This window comes from Lepisma saccharinum, chromosome 4, assembly GCF_977018435.1.
Source record: "Lepisma saccharinum chromosome 4, izLepSacc3.1, whole genome shotgun sequence".
NCBI lineage: Eukaryota > Metazoa > Arthropoda > Insecta > Zygentoma > Lepismatidae > Lepisma > Lepisma saccharinum.
Genome location: NC_139232.1, coordinates 28376656 through 28399217, shown reverse-complemented (window position 1 = coordinate 28399217; position 22562 = coordinate 28376656). Strand labels below are relative to the sequence as shown.

The following is a 22562-nucleotide window of genomic DNA, read 5'->3' as shown; positions in this document are numbered from 1 at the left end:
TATATTGATATTTTATTGTCAACAAATGTCTACAATTTTCTGTCTATTAGTAATATGCACGTACATTCCAAATGAAGCAACTACATACATGCGGGAACGAGCATCACATGTTTATAAACAATAAAGATTTCCCTTGCAATAAGGAACACTGCCAAACAAAATTTCCTACTTGAGATATAAGAATAGCAAATTTATGAGTCTTCATATTAAAAAGATGATTAGCTCCTTCGAGCCAATTCCGGGCTGGTTGCAGCGTTACAACAAGGACACAGGATCCTTCTCAGCGTCGATCTCCTCTGCTGGCTTTCTTCTTTGTTCGTAACTTGTGACGCTGTTTCTTCGTCCCCAACGCATTTGTCCCTCATTAATTGTGCTGGTGTATTCACTTCTTTGGTGTCGTTCTCTCTAGCGCGACTTTCTTCACATGAGCTTTTCTCCCTTAGCACAGAGTGCTTCACTCTGAAGGTCTCCTTCCTGACCACTGGATCAGTCATTATGCGCAGAACTTGTTTGTTGCCATTATCATCTTGCAGCGGGTGTAAGAAAATCCTTCCTGAACACAGTTCACCGCATTCGCTTCTCGTATGAACGTTTGACAAAGAAAAACTCTTAAATTTCAACGGTGTCTTATCAGTGCACCTATCAAGAGGTACTACCCCTGGAATGTCACATTCCAAAGCGATACTTTCATTTGAGCGTCTGCTTTGTTCTGCAGTTCGCTTTCTATCATCACTTTCGCAAACTTTATCTCTATTATGTTGGACGATAGCAAATATTCTTTCCTCCTCTGCTTCTGATGCAGTTAATGATTCTATCATTGTCTCTGCGTGGGAGCTCTGACTTGTTCTTTCAGGTTGTGTGGGATCTTTGTCGCCATCATTTTCCCTCATCACGATGGAAGAGAGTTCACTACTGTTCGAACTATGTCGGAAAACATTGCCTTTCGGGGAAAGGCTCTTTCCGACTGCACGTTCAGGTTCTTTTTTCGGTGTAATGGGAGAAGGTTCAGGGCCACATGTTCCTCGCTTTGACACCTTCACTTTCTTGCAAATAGATGTGTCCACTATAACATCAGCATCATCGTCAGCAGTACGAGTAGAATTTTCATAAGTATCCAGTTGGCCTTGATACTTGTTATTGCCATATACTGCATGCATCTTCGATTCAAGTCCAATTTCGATTGATTTCAGAGATAGGGGTGTTCCGACAGGTTTGAGTTGAAAGTCTGATATTATCTCTGATGATTTCAATTCTGCCTGATCGCGACTTGCTTCATTTGAAACGATTCCGCCCTGTTCATACTTAGCTTCGTAGTCAGAGTACATCTTATTAGATGAAACATTTCGTAATCCGGTAAATATGTATTTACCATCTCTGTATATAAGTCCTTGGTTTTGTTCACAATTATCGCCATCCAATACTTCGTGTGCTGTCAATGAAGTTTCAAACGAATGAAGAGCCCCCACTTTCATTCGTTGTCCGTTTGCTTCCACTCCAGTTATAATCTTTCTTTGATTTGAACTTTGGCATTTTTTATTGTGAATTAACGCAGATGGTTGCGATGTCTCAGAGTCTTGTATTAAGGCGTTTTTGCATATTTCTCGGTTTGTCACGTAAACTTTCTTGCCAATGGATTTGACCACAATAACATCAGCATCATCATCGGTAGTAGGAGTTGTATTTTTCTCAGTGTGCATTTTACGATGTGCACTGTCGACTGTAGACATCTTTGATTCTAGTCTAGTTACAGTTGAATCAGATTGAATGCTGTTAGATGAAACTTTTCGTAATCCGGTAAATATGTATTTACCATCTCTGTATGTAAGTCCTTGGTTTTGTTCACAATTATCGCCATCCAATACTTCGTGTGCTGTCAATGAAGTTTCAAACGAATGAAGAGCCCCCAATTTCATTCGTTGTTCTTTTGCTTGCACTCCAGTTATAATATTTTTTTGATTTGAACTTTGACATTTTTTATTGTGAATTAACACAGATGGTTGCGATGTCTCAGAGTCTTGTATTAAGGCGTTTTTGCATATTTCTCGGTTTGTCACGTAAACTTTCTTGCCAATGGATTTGTTCACAATAACATCAGCATCATCATCGGTAGTAGGAGTTGTATTTTTCTCAGTGTGCATTTTACGATGTGCACTGTCGACTGTAGACATCTTTGATTCTAGTCTAGTTACAGTTGAATCAGATTGTATGCTGTTAGATGAAACTTTTCGTGATCCGGTAAATATGTATTTACTATCTCTGTATATAAGTCCTTGGTTTTGTTCACAATTATCGCCAGCCAATACTTCGTGTGCTGTCAATGAAGTTTCAAACGAATGAAGAGCCCCCACTTTCATTCGTTGTTCTTTTGCTTCCACTCCAGTTATAATATTTCTTTCATTTGAACTTTGACATTTTTTATTGTGAATTAACGCAGATGGTTGCGATGTCTCAGAGTCTTGTATTAAGGCGTTTTTGCATATTTCTCGGTTTGTCACGTAAACGTTCTTGCCAATGGATTTGTCCACAATAACATCAGCATCATCATCGGTAGTAGGAGTTGTATTTTTTTCAGTGTGCATTTTACGATGTGCACTGTCGACTGTAGACATCTTTGATTCTAGTCTAGTTACAGTTGAATCAGATTGTATGCTGTTAGATGAAACTTTTCGTAATCCGGTAAATGTGTATTTACCATCTCTGTATATAATTCCTTGGTGCTGTCAATGAAGTTTCAAACGAATGAAGAGCCCCCACTTTCATTCGTTGTTCTTTTGCTTCCACTCCAGTTATAATATTTCTTTCATTTGAACTTTGACATTTTTTATTGTGAATTAACGCAGATGGTTGCGATGTCTCAGAGTCTTGTATTAAGGCGTTTTTGCATATTTCTCGGTTTGTCACGTAAACGTTCTTGCCAATGGATTTGTCCACAATAACATCAGCATCATCATCGGTAGTAGGAGTTGTATTTTTTTCAGTGTGCATTTTACGATGTGCACTGTCGACTGTAGACATCTTTGATTCTAGTCTAGTTACAGTTGAATCAGATTGTATGCTGTTAGATGAAACTTTTCGTAATCCGGTAAATGTGTATTTACCATCTCTGTATATAATTCCTTGGTTTTGTTCACAATTATCGCCATCCAATACTTCGTGTGCTGTCAATGAAGTTTCAAACGAATGAAGAGCCCCCACTATCATTCGTTGTTCTTTTGCTTGCACTCCAGTTATAATCTTTCTTTGATTTGAACTTTGACATTTTTTATTGTGAATTAACGCAGATGGTTGCGATGTCTCAGAGTCTTGTATTAAGGCGTTTTTGCATATTTCTCGGTTTGTCACGTAAACTTTCTTGCCAATGGATTTGTCCACAATAACATCAGCATCATCATCGGTAGTAGGAGTTGTATTTTTTTCAGTGTGCATTTTACGATGTGCACTGTCGACTGTAGACAACTTTGATTCTAGTCTACTTACAGTTGAATCAGATTGAATGCTGTTAGATGAAACTTTTCGTAATCCGGTAAATATGTATTTACCATCTCTGTATATAAGTCCTTGGTTTTGTTCACAATTATCGCCAGCCAATACTTCGTGTGCTGTCAATGAAGTTTCAAACGAATGAAGAGCCCCCAATTTCATTCGTTGTTCTTTTGCTTGCACTCCAGTTATAATCTTTCTTTGATTTGAACTTTGACATTTTTTATTGTGAATTAACGCAGATGGTTGCGATGTCTCAGAGTCTTGTATTAAGGCGTTTTTGCATATTTCTCGGTTTGTCACGTAAACTTTCTTGCCAATGGATTTGTCCACAATAACATCAGCATCATCATCGGTAGTAGGAGTTGTATTTTTCTCAGTGTGCATTTTACGATGTGCACTGTCGACTGTAGACATCTTTGATTCTAGTCTAGTTACAGTTGAATCAGATTGTATGCTGTTAGATGAAACTTTTCGTAATCCGATAAATATGTATTTACCATCTCTGTATATAATTCCTTGGTTTTGTTCACAATTATCGCCATCCAATACTTCGTGTGCTGTCAATGAAGTTTCAAACGAATGAAGAGCCCCCACTTTCATTCGTTGTTCTTTTGCTTGCACTCCAGTTATAATCTTTCTTTGATTTGAACTTTGACATTTTTTATTGTGAATTAACGCAGATGGTTGCAAAGCCTCAGAGTCTTGTATTAAGGCGTTTTTGCATATTTCTCGGTTTGTCACGTAAACTTTCTTACCAATGGATTTGTTCACAATAACATCAGCATCATCATCGGTAGGAGGAGTAGTGGAATTTTCCTCTGTGTGAATTTTGAACTGATATTTCGTTCCATCATCGAGTGCACGCATCTTTGATTCTAGTTTAGTGTCGGTTGACATTTTTGCCCCATTCTGACTGTAGTTTTGCAATCCAGTAAAGGTGCTTTTACTTGCATCCTTATTTCGTAAAATTTCTTCATGTTGCTTATAACTGTCATTTTCCACATCCGGGTGTCCTCTTTGTTCTCCAATATTTTTCTCTTCATTAAGCCAGAGTTCCCGTTGTTCATTTCTCTGATCATTCGCCATCGCACTGCTGCTTAGCCCCTTTCGCAGTGATGCTGGCCTTGATACTATGGTTGACTTAGGAGAAGTGAGACACTTCTTAGAACGAGAAAATAAGAATGACTTTTTCTTTGTCGTTTTTCCTGTACTAGACTTCGTACTAGAGAAAATAAGTTTCTCAAATTGTTCAATTTTCCGGGTGTTCTCTGCGACCACATGACTTATTTTTTGAGCAAATGTCCCGAGATCGCGTAGAGATGATTTGAAGTCATGTGAGGAGTCATCTTCGATCTTGCTAAGTGTATCAACTGCGTGCAAGATATTGTTCAGTTTCAGTGAATTTGTAGCTTTTTCTTTATTTTCATTACATTTACTGCTATGTTTTATTTCACTCCATGATTCCAACATGCTTCTAAATCTACTTGGAAATGAAGGCGTATATTCTTTACCGGTGTTGTCAAGTCTTAGCTGTGTTGATGTGCTCGGTACTGGTTCAACAATATTATTCAAACTTTCCAAATTAGGATATTGATTCATAATACCCAAACTATAACTTTGGCTGACTTTTGTTTCGTTTTGCAGATTATCATCAGCAACCCTGCCTTCACACTGAGAAAAAGCGCTGAATTCTTCGTTACTTGACGGCAACAATACGTCACCTAATTGTTCATTCGAGTCGGCTCGTAATTCACTTTCGTTCTTATACTCGTCACAAGAGGTTTGAGACGTGTTCCTGTATTTGTTGGTTTTTGTTAAATCTTCACGAGCGAAGCTTCTTTTCAAAGGGATTTCGTTACTATCTTGAAAGTTAACATCTAATTGCATCGGGTGAAATTCTTCCGGTTGAAGCCCTAATTCAGGTGCACTTGAAGTCCCTTTCAAACCTGAGATTCGGACACCGGGTACTGTTGAATTCTGTTTTCGTTCTTGCAAACAATGTCCACTAGAGATAATCAAAGGTGTAGGACCTGGGTGTGGTTTTGCCTGTTCAGTCTTCTCAATTGCGTACTCGTGTTCTTCATACACCCGAGGGGATGACAGGAGGGAACTTGAATATTCACTCTCCTCCTGTAAGCTTTGCTCTTCGAATGGTATGGTCATGTGATGTTTCAACTCCTTAGAAATCTTTTTGGACAATGGACAACCTGATGGTCGCTTTGGGACGAATAGCGGGCTGCTTGATGCAGTGGTGCTATCGCTATCGGGCAATTGCTTCGGCCTGCTAATGGAAGGCAAAGAGGTGGCTAGAAGTGGGTGAGCTCCTTGCTCTTCAGACTTTGTAATGGCGATCTCGCCTTCTTCGTGGGTTCTGGGAGTGGACTCGAGCGAGCTTGAATATTCACTCTCCTCCTGGTAACTCTGCTCTCCATATGGAAGAGTTACGTAATGTTGCTTCATCTCATCCGAAGCCCCATTCTTCAATGGACAAACTGTAATGTTGCGTTGTGGTCGCTTCGGGATGAAGAGTGGGCTGCTGGATCCGGAGCTGCTTCCGTCACCAGCAGCCAGGCGTGTCTGCCCTTGAGCACAAAGGATTCCTAGCGGCGTTTCTGTTGTCAGCAACCTCTGCTGGCGCTTCGTGTTTCTTACATGAGAGACTCCAGGACAGCCTGGGTCAGAAGTGAAAATCATTCTTCCTTTAGTTGATGATACTAGCTGCGTAATGTAAACGCTGTCGGAGAACGTCTTGCGTTCATGATTTGTTTTTACTGTTTTATTCTTTCTGGCAGAATTCTTGCCATCTAGAGGGAACTGGGGATGCGTCCATATCTTATCTGTTCGAAAACAAGCGTGACATAAAGGAATGTATTATTAACCTACCTTTGAAACCTGGAAACTGCGAATATTATTTGTTTAAATAATAAGATAATAAGTCTTTGATACTGCACAAAATCGAACGAATAGATCAGAACTGGTCAACTCTACCCCTTGCCTCCATCCGGTAGTACTGTGCTCAGGAGTGGCGAGTCTGCGCAGGCTCTTTTGCCTGTGATTCTGCTATAGCATTATAAGAGGTATGGAAAGGGTAATAAAATGTTCGTATTTTGTATATTTTTCGTAAACAATTTCATTTTTACTTTGGTATATTTTCTTTTACATTAATTCAATCAATCACAATGTTCATTAAATTTATGATTTATATGAGGCCAGGGGAATAATAATAATAATAATAACAATAATAATAACAACAACACATAAAGTTTTAATTGATTTTATTTTTTCTGAAATGAAGAGCAAATTAGTGTGAAAAAAGATTTTTCTTTCTTGTGTAGAAAAGGGTTCACTAGATGTGCCAACGCGGTAAAACTTTTCGGTATCGCTCTCGTGCTCTCGTGTTTGGTATAGTGTGCTTGCTGCGTACTGCCCTTGGACTGCAGCGTGTAGGGGTGGAGCTCGTACTTCACGGAGCGCTTGCTGGTCTCCACAAGTGCACGCGAGAAGCTCAAGTCTGGAGTTTACCTACAGCATGTCCTGGAAGTACGCATACCCATATGCATCCTGTTCCGACCGTGTTGACAATTGGTCGGTATTCGTTTGCTTGAGAATGATTTAGATTTCGCTGTTGGTATCCCTGCTTTGAATATTATATGTGAAACGCTAACTCAAATTCGCATGTGTGAGCGGACCCAGTTACAGGGGTAATATATAATATATTGGGGTACGGGGACATGTACAGCTGTATTTCACGTTATCTTCATAAACAGGGCAGAATTTTGCATTAAACGATAAACTCTTTCATCAATATGTTTTTATGGGCTGAGACCTTAGAGTATGGAGGAAAGGGCCTAAGCGTGTATTTTGGGCGAGGGAAATGAAGCCGTGAGAGCGGAGGGGGTGAGGTAAAACCGCCTTCTTGGGTTGCACACTAGTTACAGCTGATACAATGGTGGAAGTAGGCATCCGAGCGTGGAATGCTCGTTTATAGTGCATTATTTCTGTATATTTCAGTGACACTGCGAGTGGACAATAAATAAGAAGCTATGCCTCTGTTCTTGGCCTCCCCGATGGAGCAGTGGTAGCGTCGTCTCCTTATAATTAAGGGGTCCCGAGTTCGATACCTGGTGGAGGCACATAGTGCTTCGGATCCCACTTTAAACTGTAGGATCAGTCCCGATTAGCCTTACTGTGCATAAACAGGACTTAAAACACCAACTCAATCAATCAAAAACTTGTGTGCGCAGATTTCGGATGCAAGAACGGAAGTGTAAAAAAAAAGTGAAGAGTACCAAGAAGATTACTTTCCACATGTAAACATGCTTACAACATATTTACATTTATTATTCAAGCATTTCTGTTATTCTTTTATTAATGGTGTGTACAAAATTTAATATTGTGACATATCGGGATTGCAAAAATCCTTTCCATGTGATCTAAAGATAACTATTGGGAATTTTTATACTTATGCAAAATAAACTACTTTGCGATCTTTGTGGGAAGTAAATTAATTGAACGAACAGGGAGACTTCAGGCGTGCGACAAGAGATACATTTCTGATGGTTCGTTTCCTAGAGACAGGTATGAGACCTTCCAAACTGAAGCGACACGCCAAGCTGCACGTGTCGCTCGGACTGAGCATTTTTCTCAATACCTTCCATCGAGTTGCCTTTGTCTGTTGATGGCGCATGCACGATGAATGTTTACCATCAGACTGAAGGGGCCCGTGTCGCTTGTCACTTGTTGCCTCCCGTAATGGAGTTTTCAGATCGAGGCGACACGCGAGAAATGTCGCGTGGGAACGAGTCAGCAAACGTTTAACACCTGCCTTAGCGACACGACATGCTGCACAAACTGCGTTGGTGAAATCCTCAAAGCGGCACGTATCGCTTGTTGCTTCGGTGCGAAATATATCTATTCAGACCGAAGCCACAAGCAATATGTTCCACTTGGAAGCCAACCCTCAGTAATCAACGCAACCTTTCGAACCGAAGCGACAGGAAATGCTGTATGTGTCACTCAGATCCGTTTTCTCAATTTCATATATCGTGTCGCATCGGTCTGTTCATAGCGCATAGAAGGTGAATGCTTGCTTTTAGGGAGATTTCACACCGAAGCGACACGCGACATTTGTAGCTTCAGGATTTCACCAATTGAAGGTTGGTGCGACCTATGGTGTGAAACGTTGTGGTTGATTAGCTCGTTCCCAAACGGCATGTGTCGCGCGAGCAACTAAGAATTCACACCGGAGTGGCAAGCGATAAACGACATAAACCCCTCCAGTCTCAGCAAAACATTCACCGCGCATGCGCGAACAACACACGAAAGCGACACCATGCATGGTATTGGGAAAACGACCCAGTCCGAGTGACACGCGAGCGACAAGCGACACGTGAAGCTTGTCGTAAAGCTTAGGCTTAAAAAATGTAGTTATTTCTGAGAATCGTTTGCCAGGAGACACGTGTCGTTTATCGCTTGTCGCATGTCACTATGATCTGAAAGCTCCTATAGACTGAAGGGTCTTCTGTCTTTTGTCACTTATTGCCTTATGCTTTAGTCTGAAATCTTCCTAAGATCTTGACTTAGGCTTACTTATTGAGATGGTGTAAATTGTGTTGTTATATCGGGTTTAATCTCTGTACATAGCTCTATTTTCATATTAATTATGTTTTGTGATGCATTTATGAGTTCAAAAGTTATAATTCAACTCCTATTTTGATTATATTGTTATTTTATTAAACTTTTTCTAGTTTACCAAAGATATATAAGATGAGATTCCTAGATCTTCGTGTTTCTTATTGTTTCTGACGATTTAAAGATAAAGAAACATAATAATCAGCCTTATTTTTTCCGACGAAATTCCCTCTCGCTGAATGTAAACAAATGGGTTCAACAAGCAGGTGTGTAACCGAACATATCAGATATTTTCGATTCAGCTGACGTTACAGTGCTCTCTCTATCCCTTCTACACTCTAAGGCTGAGGCCAACAAAGTGAATTACTAGAACTAACTATATTCTATTTATTTAGCACTTATTTTATATAGCGGAGATTAAGGCTCAATCCTTGTTTTACACTCAACCTTAAAATTGTATAATAAATTCATAATATAATATACATTCACAGTGGCGGCGATTAGGGGTGCGGGGGTGTAGTTGCCTACTCACCTTTGCCACTTTTACCCCCGCACTATGCTAAATTTTATCTACCAAAGCAAAGTAAACTGTCCTTGACCCTCTCTCCCCAGTTTTGGAACCCAATTGCCGCCACTGTACATTCATAATATGGATTCACATATAATCACAGAAAATAATGATCATTCATACACCTTTCCCATCGGACATACAGGGAATGGACAAGAATATGGAAACACCTGTGAAAAGACGGAATGCTGTAGCTAATAAGGTGTAGAACTACCTTTAGCACCCAAGACGGCCTGCAGTCTCCGAGGAATGGACAAATTCAAGTCCTGGATGGTGGATAAGGGTATCCTGGACCATTCCTCATGCAAGACATGTTCCAGTTCCTACAGGGATGTTGGCTGCGGATAATGGGACCGAACCATATTCTCCAAGACCGACCACAGAGGCTCTATGATATTGTGTCCGGCGATTGTGGCGGCCAGGGAAGATGCCAAACCTGCATGCTCATCAAACCACGATTGGACAACATCAGCTGTATGAATCGGGGCATTATGATCTTGGTAAATGGCGTCCCCTCCAGGAAACAACATCTGCACCATTGGATAGACCTGGTGGCTCAAAATGTCTACGTAGTCCTTGGCAGTGATTCGACCGTGCAAGGTGAAAATGGAACCTGCTGAATACAACGATATGGCTGCCCAAACCATTACCGAACCGGCATCATGCTTCACCGTTGGAATGAGACAGTCCTTGTCGTACGCTTGGGTTGGTGTTCTCAAACGTACATACGTCCCGTGACGGGAAATAGGGTGAAGGCCAGATGACAGTCTTCCATTGATCGGCAATCCACGATTTATGGGTGTTGCACCACTCTCTTCTCTTCTTGGCATTCTCCTGGGTCAGCAACGGCTTGGCAATTGCAGCTCGCCCATGAATGTCTTGCTTATGGAGTTTCCCTCCACACTGTTTTTGTAGACACGGGGTTTGGCAAACAGGAATTCAGCTTCGATGTCACTTTCACAGCACTCGTCTTCTTATTCCTGGTCAAAATCTTCCTCAATGCCCTTTTGTTTCTGTCACTCAGTGTACATTTTCGTCCACGCAGGTGTTTATCTGACGGTGTCTTTTGGGACACACTATATGCCGTAATGACCATGGATACAGCCCCCACGATGCACCAAATAACATGGCATCTTTGGTCACAGAGGGGCCTGCAAGGCGGGCACCAACAATTTGCCCTCTTTGAAACACTGTCAGCTTGGACATGATTCAGTATCAACTGCACTGCACGCTGTCTACAGCGCAACTGTTGACTCTTACCGGTCCGACGGGTCTCACTCATCGCACAACACTTGAGCAACCTTGTGTTCTGACGTCACGAGATAAAGCTTATTATTTTTAAGCTAGATGCCTACGTTGTTAGGTTAGACTGCTTCACTTAGCCTAAATAATAATATTTCGATGTACTTATGCTAATGGAACATAATCTAACAGGCCTAACCTAACCTCGTAGACATTCCTCGTCTGACGTCAGAACACAAGGTAGCAAATCTGTTGTGCGACAGGGAAGACTCCCGGTCAGACAGGGTCCTATCTCACGGCACGAAACAAACGAATGTCGAACCATGTCCGATTTCAAGTGGAAATATTGTGTCGATTTAACCTGTTCCGATGTCGTGTTGTTTCCATATTTTTGTCCATCCACTGTATATTTATACGAGGTGCATTTCAAAAGAAAGGGTCGATTATTTATAAAAAAGTGACTGGCAACAGTGATCGGATATCGGCCGGCTCAATAACATCAAATGCTCCGTTACCGACTTTCATATTTTTCCTAGCCATCTGTTGATTGATTGATTGATTTGTTGTTTTAAGTCCACTTTATGCACAGTAAGGCTAATCGGGACTGGACCTACAGTTTAAGTGGGATCCGAATCACTGTTCCAAATGCCTCCACCGGGTATCGAACCCGGGACCCCTTAATTACAAGGCGACGACGCTACCACTGCGCCATTTTTTTATTGTCTCATTCTGATATACAAGTTATGGAATTACATTGTTGTTGACATAAGTGTATTACTGCTATTACAATTAGTATTTCTATCTGGTTAACCTTTACATTTTTGTTTGACCTAAATTAAGTATGAAGTCCTAATAAGAAATTTGCATACCATTTCTTCCTTGTTTGGAGATGAATTTTTTCGTATCGTTCTTGCAAGAAGATATTGAATTGTTTCTGAAAACTACTCTCGTCATTGTGAAATATATATAATAAGTATTCAGTTATCAACCATTGTTGTTTTGTTGGTGGAAAAAAATTGAAATCAGGAAAAACTATATCTGTATGCGTAAAATTTGTTAATGAGGTGCGGCATATACGACTGAGCATTCTTCTTAATTTGTTCCATGTCGTTGAGGAGTTTCGACACTTGGTTATCCTGTGGGCTAAAGAGTCTGGCACGTTGCATGATGTACAGTTAGGAGAGTAACTGATTCCATATTGGTATGTCCTATCTCTTGTCACTATAACACGATGAACCACTTTGTACCATATTGATTGGCCAGCTTTTGAAAGGTGTTTGGCGGAGACATTTTCCCATATTTGTGGCCAATTATGTGTATTGAAATCCCTGACTATTCGTGGTACTGTGTTCTTTGAACTATTAATTTCACTATATAACTTTTTAACAGATGGTGTAATTGTCTCATGTCGTAATAACTGGTAGCATACTTGTAAAGCGATGTCCTTATAAAACAAAAACCTTTTGGGGATGCTTTGGATATCGATGGGAGCTTCTAATGGAATGTTCCGTATTATCGTCTGTATACATGCTTGGGTCGTTGACTCGTGCAGTGAGAAAGCTGTTTGAAGGCCAGTCTGTACAAACAATGCTCTTGCCTGTGTGTTCCCGTGTGTTAGTGCCAACCCACCTGTCTTCTCTGATAACGTGACCTCATTTATTGCCACCCGGAAAATTGTATCGTGCTGTGCTTTGAAGGGCAGGATTTTTGCTACATACCAAAGTTTAGAGAGCAAAAACATTGATAAATCTTACTCGTGCTTTTAATGCGCATCTTGTTCACTCTGAGGACGTAGATTTCCCTCTCGCACGTGAGTTTACTATTGGCTTCGATCGTTTCATCGATATTTGCATAAAAGTTTATACCTAAAACTTTTATTTTCTTGTCTACAGGGATCTCCGTATTGTTTGTGAAAGGATTCTCCTTGACAAGGGGCATCCGGAATGACTTTCGATTGTTTAGTTTTGCTCCTGATGTGAGCTCAAAAGTATGTATTTGGCTTTTAACACTGTACAGATCCCTTTCATTCTTGAGAAAAATTGTGACGTCATCCATGAAGCTGCCAACTTGTATTGTGGTGGAAGCCATAGAAATACCCTGTAAATGATGCTGGATACTAAACAAAAAGGGGGCTATTGTGAGGACGTACAATGTGCTACTCAAGGGACTACCTTGTAGTACACCTCGTCGCATTTTAAAACTTGTCAAGAAACCATTTATTTTGAGTTTTAGGAGCATATGATTATATAAGGTTTTGATCCAATTAATAAAAGTGTCTCCGAAGCCATATGCTTCTAAGACTTTGTACAGATATTCGTGGCTCACTCTGTCATGTGCTTGGGAAAAGTCTAAACATAGAATTGCCTCTGATGCATTCTTATTGTGTTGGTAATAATTACGTCTCTTATCGTTTGCAGCAGGGGCGGCGCCAGAAATTTTCGACCGGGTGGGTAGAAGCTCCATATTGATAGATTAGGGTGGGCAGTATAAATGTAAGACCATATATAGTATATACGTATGTGTATGTAAGACGTATGTATCTCTTCTCTTACACTCCCGATTTTCCTCTTACTTCTTTTTCCTTTCCTTTTCTTGTTTTCCTCTTTATTCTTTTCTAATCTATTCTCGCATCCTGTTCCATTTCCTTTCGCTTTGTCTCTGATGGACACAATTATTTCAAGGGAGTGTTTACACATGCGCAGCCATACATTCTAATCACATTCCTTCATGGATATTAATACAGTGAAATAAATGTGAATTAGGTTTAAGTTTGTGTTGCAAATACAAGGCACATACTTGATTTTAAGTATTCGGCGACAGTGATAGATAGTGCGATGGTAGACAATCGTGAAGTTTCTCGTAATGTAAATGCATGTTCCTGAGCATAGTATTTTCATCGTTTGAGTTTTTGACTGAAAGAGTTTTTTTTACTCCTTGGGGGGTCACTTTTCTTAGCATTCAAGGTTTGACAAATCTATCTGAATGTTTGTAGTAGCGGCGATTGGGTGCAAACATTTGAGGGGCAGGGACAATATACTTTTTCTTGGTAGAAAAGGCTTAGCATAAAGAGGCCATTGTGCGGGGGCTAAAGTGGCAAAATGTGGCCGCGGGGAACTGCATTCTCCACTTCCCGGTCCTCCTAATCACCGCCACTGAATGTTTGGATTAAAATAAACGTCTTATTAGGAATGATTTAAAACACACGCAGAAAACCAATTCTTTGTTCCTTGTCCATGAAGTATTCCTAGGCTAATGAAAGGCTATTTTGACAAAATATCACTCATAAGTAATAAACAAGTAAGATTGAGAAATCTGTTCAGAATTGAAGAGATTATTAGCTAAGTTGCTATTCGTTTTCTGAACAGTCATGTTACAATTGCGGGAGAAACAATACATGTATGGTTACATGAACATATTTTTTGAGGTTACAAAATGATTTAGGACAAAAGGAATTCATTGGTCGATCACCGTACCAGTAATAATTCATCTATTTTTCATAGGTGTCTTGGATTGTATGGCATGACCATTTCGAACACAGCAGAATGTCAACCTCTATCCTATGCAGCATACCCTAGAAACTTTATTCTTTCAGGGCAACGAGTCCCTGGCGCCTGGAACCACTGTCAAAGTAAAAATTTATGAGGGTTTGTATTTTGAGTGTCAGCATGTCTTTGTTTTCGCCCCTTCGTTACTTTCATCTAATCACCATTGAACCTTACCTTCGTCATTATCAAAATTAGCAGAAAAATGACTTAAAATAAAACAAATCAACCAGAACTTACTCTTCCAAGTTGAGGTGGTAGTTTCAATTGCACAGCGTTTCATTAGTGGATCAAAGCAGCTAATTACGTGAACAATGACATTGTTTTTCGAAAGTCTCAAATATTCGTCTCAGGCAATCACCCTCTTAAAATGGACGCATCTTCTGTGGAGGTAAAATGACACGTTTGGTGCGAGTTCTTTCTGTATATTTTTCCCCAACGGCATAACGCTGTCGCATTATAATGAAGAGGTCCTATGTTCGACTCCCCATCCCCTCTGGTGGAAGCACAATGCACACTGTTTCGGACTACACGTTAAACTGTAGGTTTAGTCCCGATTAGCCTATCTGAGCATAAAAGTGGGCTTAAACACAAACTTAATAAAATCGTCTTCTGGATGCTTCATGACATAACTTTTTTCTTTACTTCAGCTGCATCTAGAGATTCTGTTGACATTTTCGGCTGATTCATGTGGCAAAATTTATATCTGGAACGAGGATTTCTAAATAGGATAAGCCACTCATTAGCAATTGAATAATTCTGTAGCTTTTCCTATACATAACTGGTTTATTAAAATTTATTTTCTTTGGTATTGTAGTGATTATTGTGATTCCTACTTATTAGTAGAACGAATATAAAGTTGATATTTCGCATACCATATTGATATTTGAAGATGACAGGTATATACAAATTGTAATGAAATATAAAAAAGGACACTTCTGGAATTTCAATGCAGAGCTAATTTAAACTATACTATACTCTCTAGCATACTTAAACCCGAAGGTTTATGGCTGCAGCAACACAAACCTTCCATCTGTCCCTATCCGGGGCAACATCAATCTAATCTTTCCCATCCTTACCGGTTTCTTTTACGTCCATCTCAACGTTATCCTTCCATCCTCGTCTTGGCCTTCCTACTGGTCTCTTACCATCAGGTTTCCCAACAAGAATCCTGTAAACTATTCTTTCCTCTGTCATTCACGTCACATGGCCTGCCCATCTAAGTCTTCTTGATTAAATTATTCTAATAATAATTAAAAAGTCGAAATAATTTATTGTGTTCCGGAGGAAGTGACGCTAAGATGATGTTTTTATTTGTTTATTTGGAGATTTATTAACCATACCGAGGCCGGGATTTATATACGTATGTGGAGGCCCGGAGCTGCAGTCCTCAAGTTCACCCTAAATTCTGATCTAATCTTGATCATACATAGATAATATTCACAAGTAAAATATACATGTTATGAACACCAGAATACACTCATTTATTGAATCATTCATATATCCCCAAGTATATGTACTTATTGAATTTGATTGGGTGGGCAATCGGGTGGGCACAGGAATTTTTGGGTGGGCACTTGCCCACCCGTGCCCACCCCTGTCGCCGTCCCTGGTTTGCAGCAAGTGATGTATACTTTGAGACGTATTACAAGCGAAATGTAAATTGCCATTAAATTTAACCATATATTTTTTTAAACGCTGATTTATGCACCTACTTATAAGTTTGATGTCACTACTTAATATTGAAATTGACCTAAAATCTGTGACAAACTATGGATTTGCCTTTTTGGGAACTAACACTATAACTCCCGTGCTACTGGTCTTCCCTATTGTCCCTGTTGTAAACACTTCGTTGAGCCATTTCGTCACACCAGACACATTGATAGAATTCTGATGGTAATCCATCTTCGGCTGTAGTTTTATTCCTCGGAGCTTTGAATACTGCATCATGAACCTCCTTTTTACTAAACGGTTGTGTGAGATCAGTTCTTTCATTTTCCGTCAGTGATGCAGGGAGGTACTTCAAAAAATTACATTGCGTTTCTGTTGGTTTAAAGGCTTGACCAAGAAGATTTTTATAGTATTGCAAAAACCTGTCGTGTATACTATGAGGGCTGGTGACAACTTCACCGGAATCTAAAGTTATGGCGTGTTTATGTTCTTGAAGAATGTGACTTAGTGTGGCTTGCTCGTCAGGGTCTATAGGAAGAATCTTGCTCTTTATTATTGCTGCAGATTTTCGTTTCCTATGTATAGAAAGTAATTGCGCTTTTATTTCATTTGCATAGGGACGATCGAAATTACTTTGCAGTGCTAAACGATGGAGATCATTCAAGACTGCATACAAAAAATTATATTTGTTTCTTTGATCTCTACTAACCTCTGCACTGAAGAATTTACTGACCTGACGAAATTTAGGTTTAACTCGAGTTTCCCACCACTCGATTAGGGTCTTTTGCACTGGCCGAGAGGCCTTGAGTTCGTTCCACGTTTCCCTGATTAGCTGGACATAACTACCATTGTGTAATAATGTGCTATTTAAAAGCCAGTATCCGCTACCTTGTCGGGGTTTGATCAAATCTAAATTTATTTTGAGAATTGGGACACTATGGTCACTAAAGCATACTGGAAAATTTTGAACACTAATTATATATTCCTGAAATCTTGGTGCGACATAAAACCTATCGATCCTTGATGCACTATTGGAGGTGATATGTGTGTAACCTGGAATTTCGCCGTTGGCGTGTATCCAAGCGTCACGCAGTTGTAACCCCTGTGTTACTTCATAGAGCACACGTAAGAAGTTGTATCCTGGATTTTGATCTTGTGAACGAATTACGCAGTTAAAATCTCCCACTAGTATAGTGTCTAGTGTGTGGGATGTCAACTCGTGCCCTACAACTGTTGAAAAAAAAATCTTCTCTTTCCCGTCTGTTTTGGCTTCCTGACGGAGCATACACATTACAGAGAAACACTGAGCCTAATTTGGCACTTATTTGTCTGCCCGTGGGATGGGGCACTACATTACGTAAATCCAAGTGTCGCCTACATGCTATGGCAGTCCCTTGTGCAAAGGGAGTAAAATTGTTGTATACTTTAAACATGCTTAGAACAGAAAAATCGTCTATGGCGACCTCTTGTAAGAGGGCCACATCAATAGACGATTTAATGAGAAAGTCATTGAGAGCAATTATTTTGGTCTTACTTTGAATTTGATTTAAATTTATAGATGCCAAGGTAAATGTTTGCATGATTATAACTGTCCGCAAAAGAAAACTAAACTTAGTTACATTCTTCAACATTACTGATCTCTAATTTCTGCCTATAATGCATTAACTATGCTTTCCACTAAATAAATCTGGGGTAAGTTTGTTACTCGTCGAAGGTTTCTCTTTAGTTACATTTGCTGAATGACTTGTTAAACTAACCTTTGAAACATCTTGGTTTGGGGTACCAGGTTCTACTCTAAATTCGTTATGAACTATTGTGGAACTTACACGTTCATTATTTTTTCTTCTTCTTTCTACGTAGCACCATGGACTCTTCCGCCACTGACCGTAACCTTGATACAGATCTTGACCGTGATTTCCTAGGAGAGGTAACTACGGGGAATTCTGCCTCCGCGAACAAAGCACTTGGGGGTGGGGGTATGTGATGCATCTCCTCTGAAGTGGTCAATGTTGGCTGCTCCATCTCTTCCTTTCCTGTTCATGCATTCTCACACTAACTTTGTGTCTGGTACCTGTCTCCTCGTCAGTGATTCTGGGGCTATCCGTGTTCCCTCCATTGTTATCTCCTGACGCAGGGACTTCTGCAACTGATGGACCTGAATCTCTTGGTTTAGTCCGTACGGGTAGCACAGTTGGTTCATATACCATCGGTATATTGTCAGCGGGTATATTAATCGGCCCCCTGCGGGGCTGGTTCCCAGAGGATCGACGCTTGGGACACTGAGCAACATTATGACCCTCTTCCGAACACGCGAGGCACGTACGTACCCGACCAGGGTATGTTACCCAATAGGAGTCTCCATTCATTATTACATATGAGGGTATGGGTTTACGTAGTATCATTTTGATCAAGACACGTCCAGTTCGAGTAGGGTAAATGTGATCTGCAGAGTATGTCTCGTCTTCAATTTTCAACACTTCCCCATAAGACCTCATGACATGACTTATCACTTCTGCACTACACTTGGGACTACATGGATTCTGACAATTACATGTCGCTGGTGGGCCCATTCTACTTCAACTTTATGATCACCATCTACGTCACTATAGATTACCTCAGCACCAAAATCATTTAGTAACCGTTCTCCTACTACTTTTGTCGCAAATTTCACGTACAAACACTTACGAAAGTAATCTATTTCAAAACTGAGCACTTGGTTCGTAGGCACTTGGTAGACATCATGAAACCATCGATGAAAATCCAATGACGTAGGTCGCGTTTTGACATCAATGAAAACAAATTTCAAGGAGTTTTCTCTTTGTGTATTCATCGTGAACTATTTCATCGTATCTTCACTGGCTCACGGTAATTGTAGTCAAAACCTCGCTTGCACTCCAAAGGAAAAAAGAACTAACACAACACTAGCAAACCGTATACGCCCTAGCTAACTCGGACAGTTCGATCACTAAGCCTTCTCACGCGAAGAGCGGAGCTCGCTACGACCTGATTCCTGCACGAGTTGCAGGCAGACTGATGCGCCATCGGGGAGACCCTAGCCATCTGTTGGTTATCGTGTGAGTTAGAACGTGTTAAAATTGCTGCGCAAATACACAATCTCGCCTGTTGAGAAGTACGGTATGTGATTCGATTTATTAACGCCAGAGATCATAATGCTGCCGAAATTCACGGAGAATTGTGTGAAGTGTGTGGTATGTAGTGAATGAAGGAAGCGTAGGGCAATGGTGTTGTACATTCGCCACCAAAGGCATAAAAGTTCAATCAAACTCCATCTGCGCCAAAAGTCATGGCAACTGTGTTCTGGCACAAACAAGGTGTGTTTATGTTGGATTTCATGCAGCAGGGGAAAACAATTGCATTGCAGACATAACGGTATCAAAACTCGGGTGTGCCATATAAAACCGACGACGTGGAATACTGCGCTCAAGAACTATTCTTATCCACTCTAGACTGTTAGACGTTGAGGTTCGAATGTAAAATTTTTGATCACTCCCCCGTATAATCCGGACTTTGAACGTGACTATCTCGTGTTCCTGCACCTCAAAAAGTGACTTACATGTCAATTATTTGAAAACACTGAGGTGTTGAAACGGTAATGTTGGATTCGCTGAACTCCCAGGCGGCGAACTTCTATGCAGAGTTTATTCAACGGTACCAAAATTCCTATGGGAAATTATGGTGAATATGTTAAGAAATTAAGTAGATACATACGTGTTTGTAACCAATAATACACTGTCGCTACACTTCTTTTCTTCTTTGATATAATCAATCGGCCCTTATTTTTTAAATGCGCCATGACAAACATTTATAAAATTTTTTATTAATCTCCTCCTCAATTGAATTTCATTAACTTATTTCATGTAAGAGTTCATTTCAGTCTCTAACAATTGGTGCAGTGAAAGAATTAAAAATTCAGTTCATGAATTTTTAATGTTAAAAGATTAGAAGTTTTGGATCTTGTGTATATATCTGGGTTTTCTTATGAAAGAAATCTCTCAGCGAGATACAAAGGATTTCATGTATGATGTAACTTACACAGTGAAACTACTTTTCTCTCATCTTGCCACTTGTCATCCCCATCTCCGCCGTTGGGCAATTGCGGCAGAAGAGCAAAGTAAAATAAAATAAATAAATAATGTAGGGAACATAACCCTGGTGCTTGACACTTGGGAAATTGATTGCTAAGTAAGCAGAAGGTGGTCGAAAACATGCTATTTATTTCAGTAATACCATGTCCTACACCTTAGACAAAGGAAATATATTACTAGGCCTCCTCTGAGAATAAATTCATATTTCAGTCATGGGCCTTGTTTTATCATGTCTAATAAATCAAACCCAAGTGTTTCCCGATCTGGCAAGTTACAGGAGGAGGATATCTTGTATCTTATTTGAAATGAAAACACCTCCCACACTTTAGACCATGAACTATGCCCCTAGGCTCCCTTTGAAGATACAAGGACATTGCAAAAATTTCCATCTTTTTAACCCTTCCAGTGTGGGAAACATAATTCAAGTTGTTTGTCACTTGGAAACTTAGATACTTTTTACATCCCGGGACACTATGTCAAAAAGTGGGAATAAGACAGCTTCCACTGTCTTGCACGTACACCTCCACCTCCCAAAATTTTCTACAAAGCTCTAAACGCACGGCCATGAAAATAGGCGGCTGGGGAGAATTACGCTGTTGCCACATATAGGAAAAGCAAAGCGAGAGCGGGACAAAAGTCGCTGGTTCCCGCGCACTGTGTGGCAACGTTAACCGTGCTGCGTTGCTTAGTTCGAGCGTCAGACCAACCTCTCTCCGGGGCACTTTTATGTCATCCTTAACCTTTCGAGCAAGCACTGGCAGTTTGTATCGCATGGATTACATAGATCAATCAACTCTACAATCAGATCTTTCATTATCTTGAACCTCCTAATGCATGGGGTTGTACTCCCACGTGTCAGCAGCGCGAACGTCTTCCACCCGCCTAATTTCATGGCCGCGCGTTTAATTTGTGGCAATTTTGGGTGTACAAATACCTGTTTCTGTTATTCAGTAAAAGAGATCGCTCACCTTGCTCTGCAGTGCATGAGTCTGATGACGAAGTGGTGGTCGCGTGAGTGGCGGCTGCAGTCAGCTGAAGTTTCCTGCGTCTGTTGCGCTCCTTGGACGCCTCAAAGGACGGATTCGCTTTATTCGCATCTGCAACAGAGCGAGAGACTTCATGTAATTCGAATTGTGAAATTGTAGCAATATTGCATTACAAATAATATTGTTTTCTTTTATATGCAGGCTGCAAGTTACAGAAATTAACTGTCATGTCCAACAAAATAACGAGAAAAGGTTTTGAACAGAGACTTTACAATCATATTACCGTAATTAGGGGTGTGCGCAACGGAAATTTTTTGTCGGATCTATGTTGGGAAGAGAAATGTTTAATAATTCCTACGTTCGGAACTGGAAAAAATTGCCATTTCCCAAAGAGATCTGGAATTTTTTCGAAATTTTGTCATTTTTTTCAATACCTTCCGGCTCTAAAAAACATGGATCAGAGTACCATGAAATAGAGTAAATTAAAAGGTCTCTGTTTGATGTTTGTGCATTGTGATAAAATAACATTTTACTTGAACAAGTGCCATTTGCACTGAAGATATAATCCACGTAAATATTGCTATGGATTACTAAAATACTTATTTATATTTACGCCAAGCAGAGGGGGCGAGTTCTTTGAAGGAGGAACTGTATTATATTCTCGGCCGGAGCTTAGGAATTTCTAGTTAAGAGTTCTGTAATGTCTCTTGAAACAATAATTGAATTGGTCCCACGGCTGCAGAATGTTGAATTTTTTATCTTATCAACATGGCGGATCGTACTTTTAGAGCCCCGATGGAGGAGTCATTTTCCTATGGTCTATTTGTTAAAATTATTGTAAGAAAATAGTAAAAAATGTTCATTATCTGTGCCACTTACCTTTAGAATCCATTTTATGGGATTTATCGTCGCTTCTCTGTATATTCTTCTCTTTTTAAACTTTTTTCTTCCTTACGTTGAAAATTACGCGTTATATTCTGTGTTTAAAGACCATTGGTCTGATTTTTGTCGTTTTCCACGGAAACAGTTACTTTGCGAATGATTGTTACACGTCATAATACCATTCTTGTAACACGCTACAGATTACTGATAGCACTCGACTGGATCCAGCTTCGGCTGTAGCCAGGGACGGCGCTACAGGGGAGCTAGGCGGAGATGATGCCCCCCACCCAAAAAACATACCTAAGCCCCGCTTGTAGGCCCCCAGACTATTATAGTAAGGTACATGCATGCCGACAGAAAAAAAATAAAAAATGGAAGTTTTCTTACATACTCGTAATATTTTCCACTATAAAATCTCCATTTGAGCAAGGTCATTACATGTTCAAGTACA

The 22562-nt window shown here is 40.2% G+C and overlaps 2 protein-coding genes across 3 annotated transcripts in view; one reads left to right on the top strand and one right to left on the bottom strand.

Moving 5' to 3' along the window:
- Positions 1 to 22562, top strand: part of LOC145987121 (isobutyryl-CoA dehydrogenase, mitochondrial-like) — a 229035-nt gene that overhangs the window by 79708 nt on the left and 126765 nt on the right. The gene's annotated exons all lie outside the window — the stretch shown is intronic.
- Positions 2689 to 22220, bottom strand: LOC145987157 (uncharacterized). The gene is made up of 3 exons (XM_083121665.1): positions 22109 to 22220; positions 21212 to 21340; positions 2689 to 6320 (listed from the first exon to the last, which is right to left on the bottom strand). The coding sequence occupies exons 1-3, from the start codon at positions 22119 to 22121 to the stop codon at positions 2689 to 2691; spliced, it is 3774 nt and encodes a 1257-aa protein (XP_082977791.1). The 5' UTR covers positions 22122 to 22220.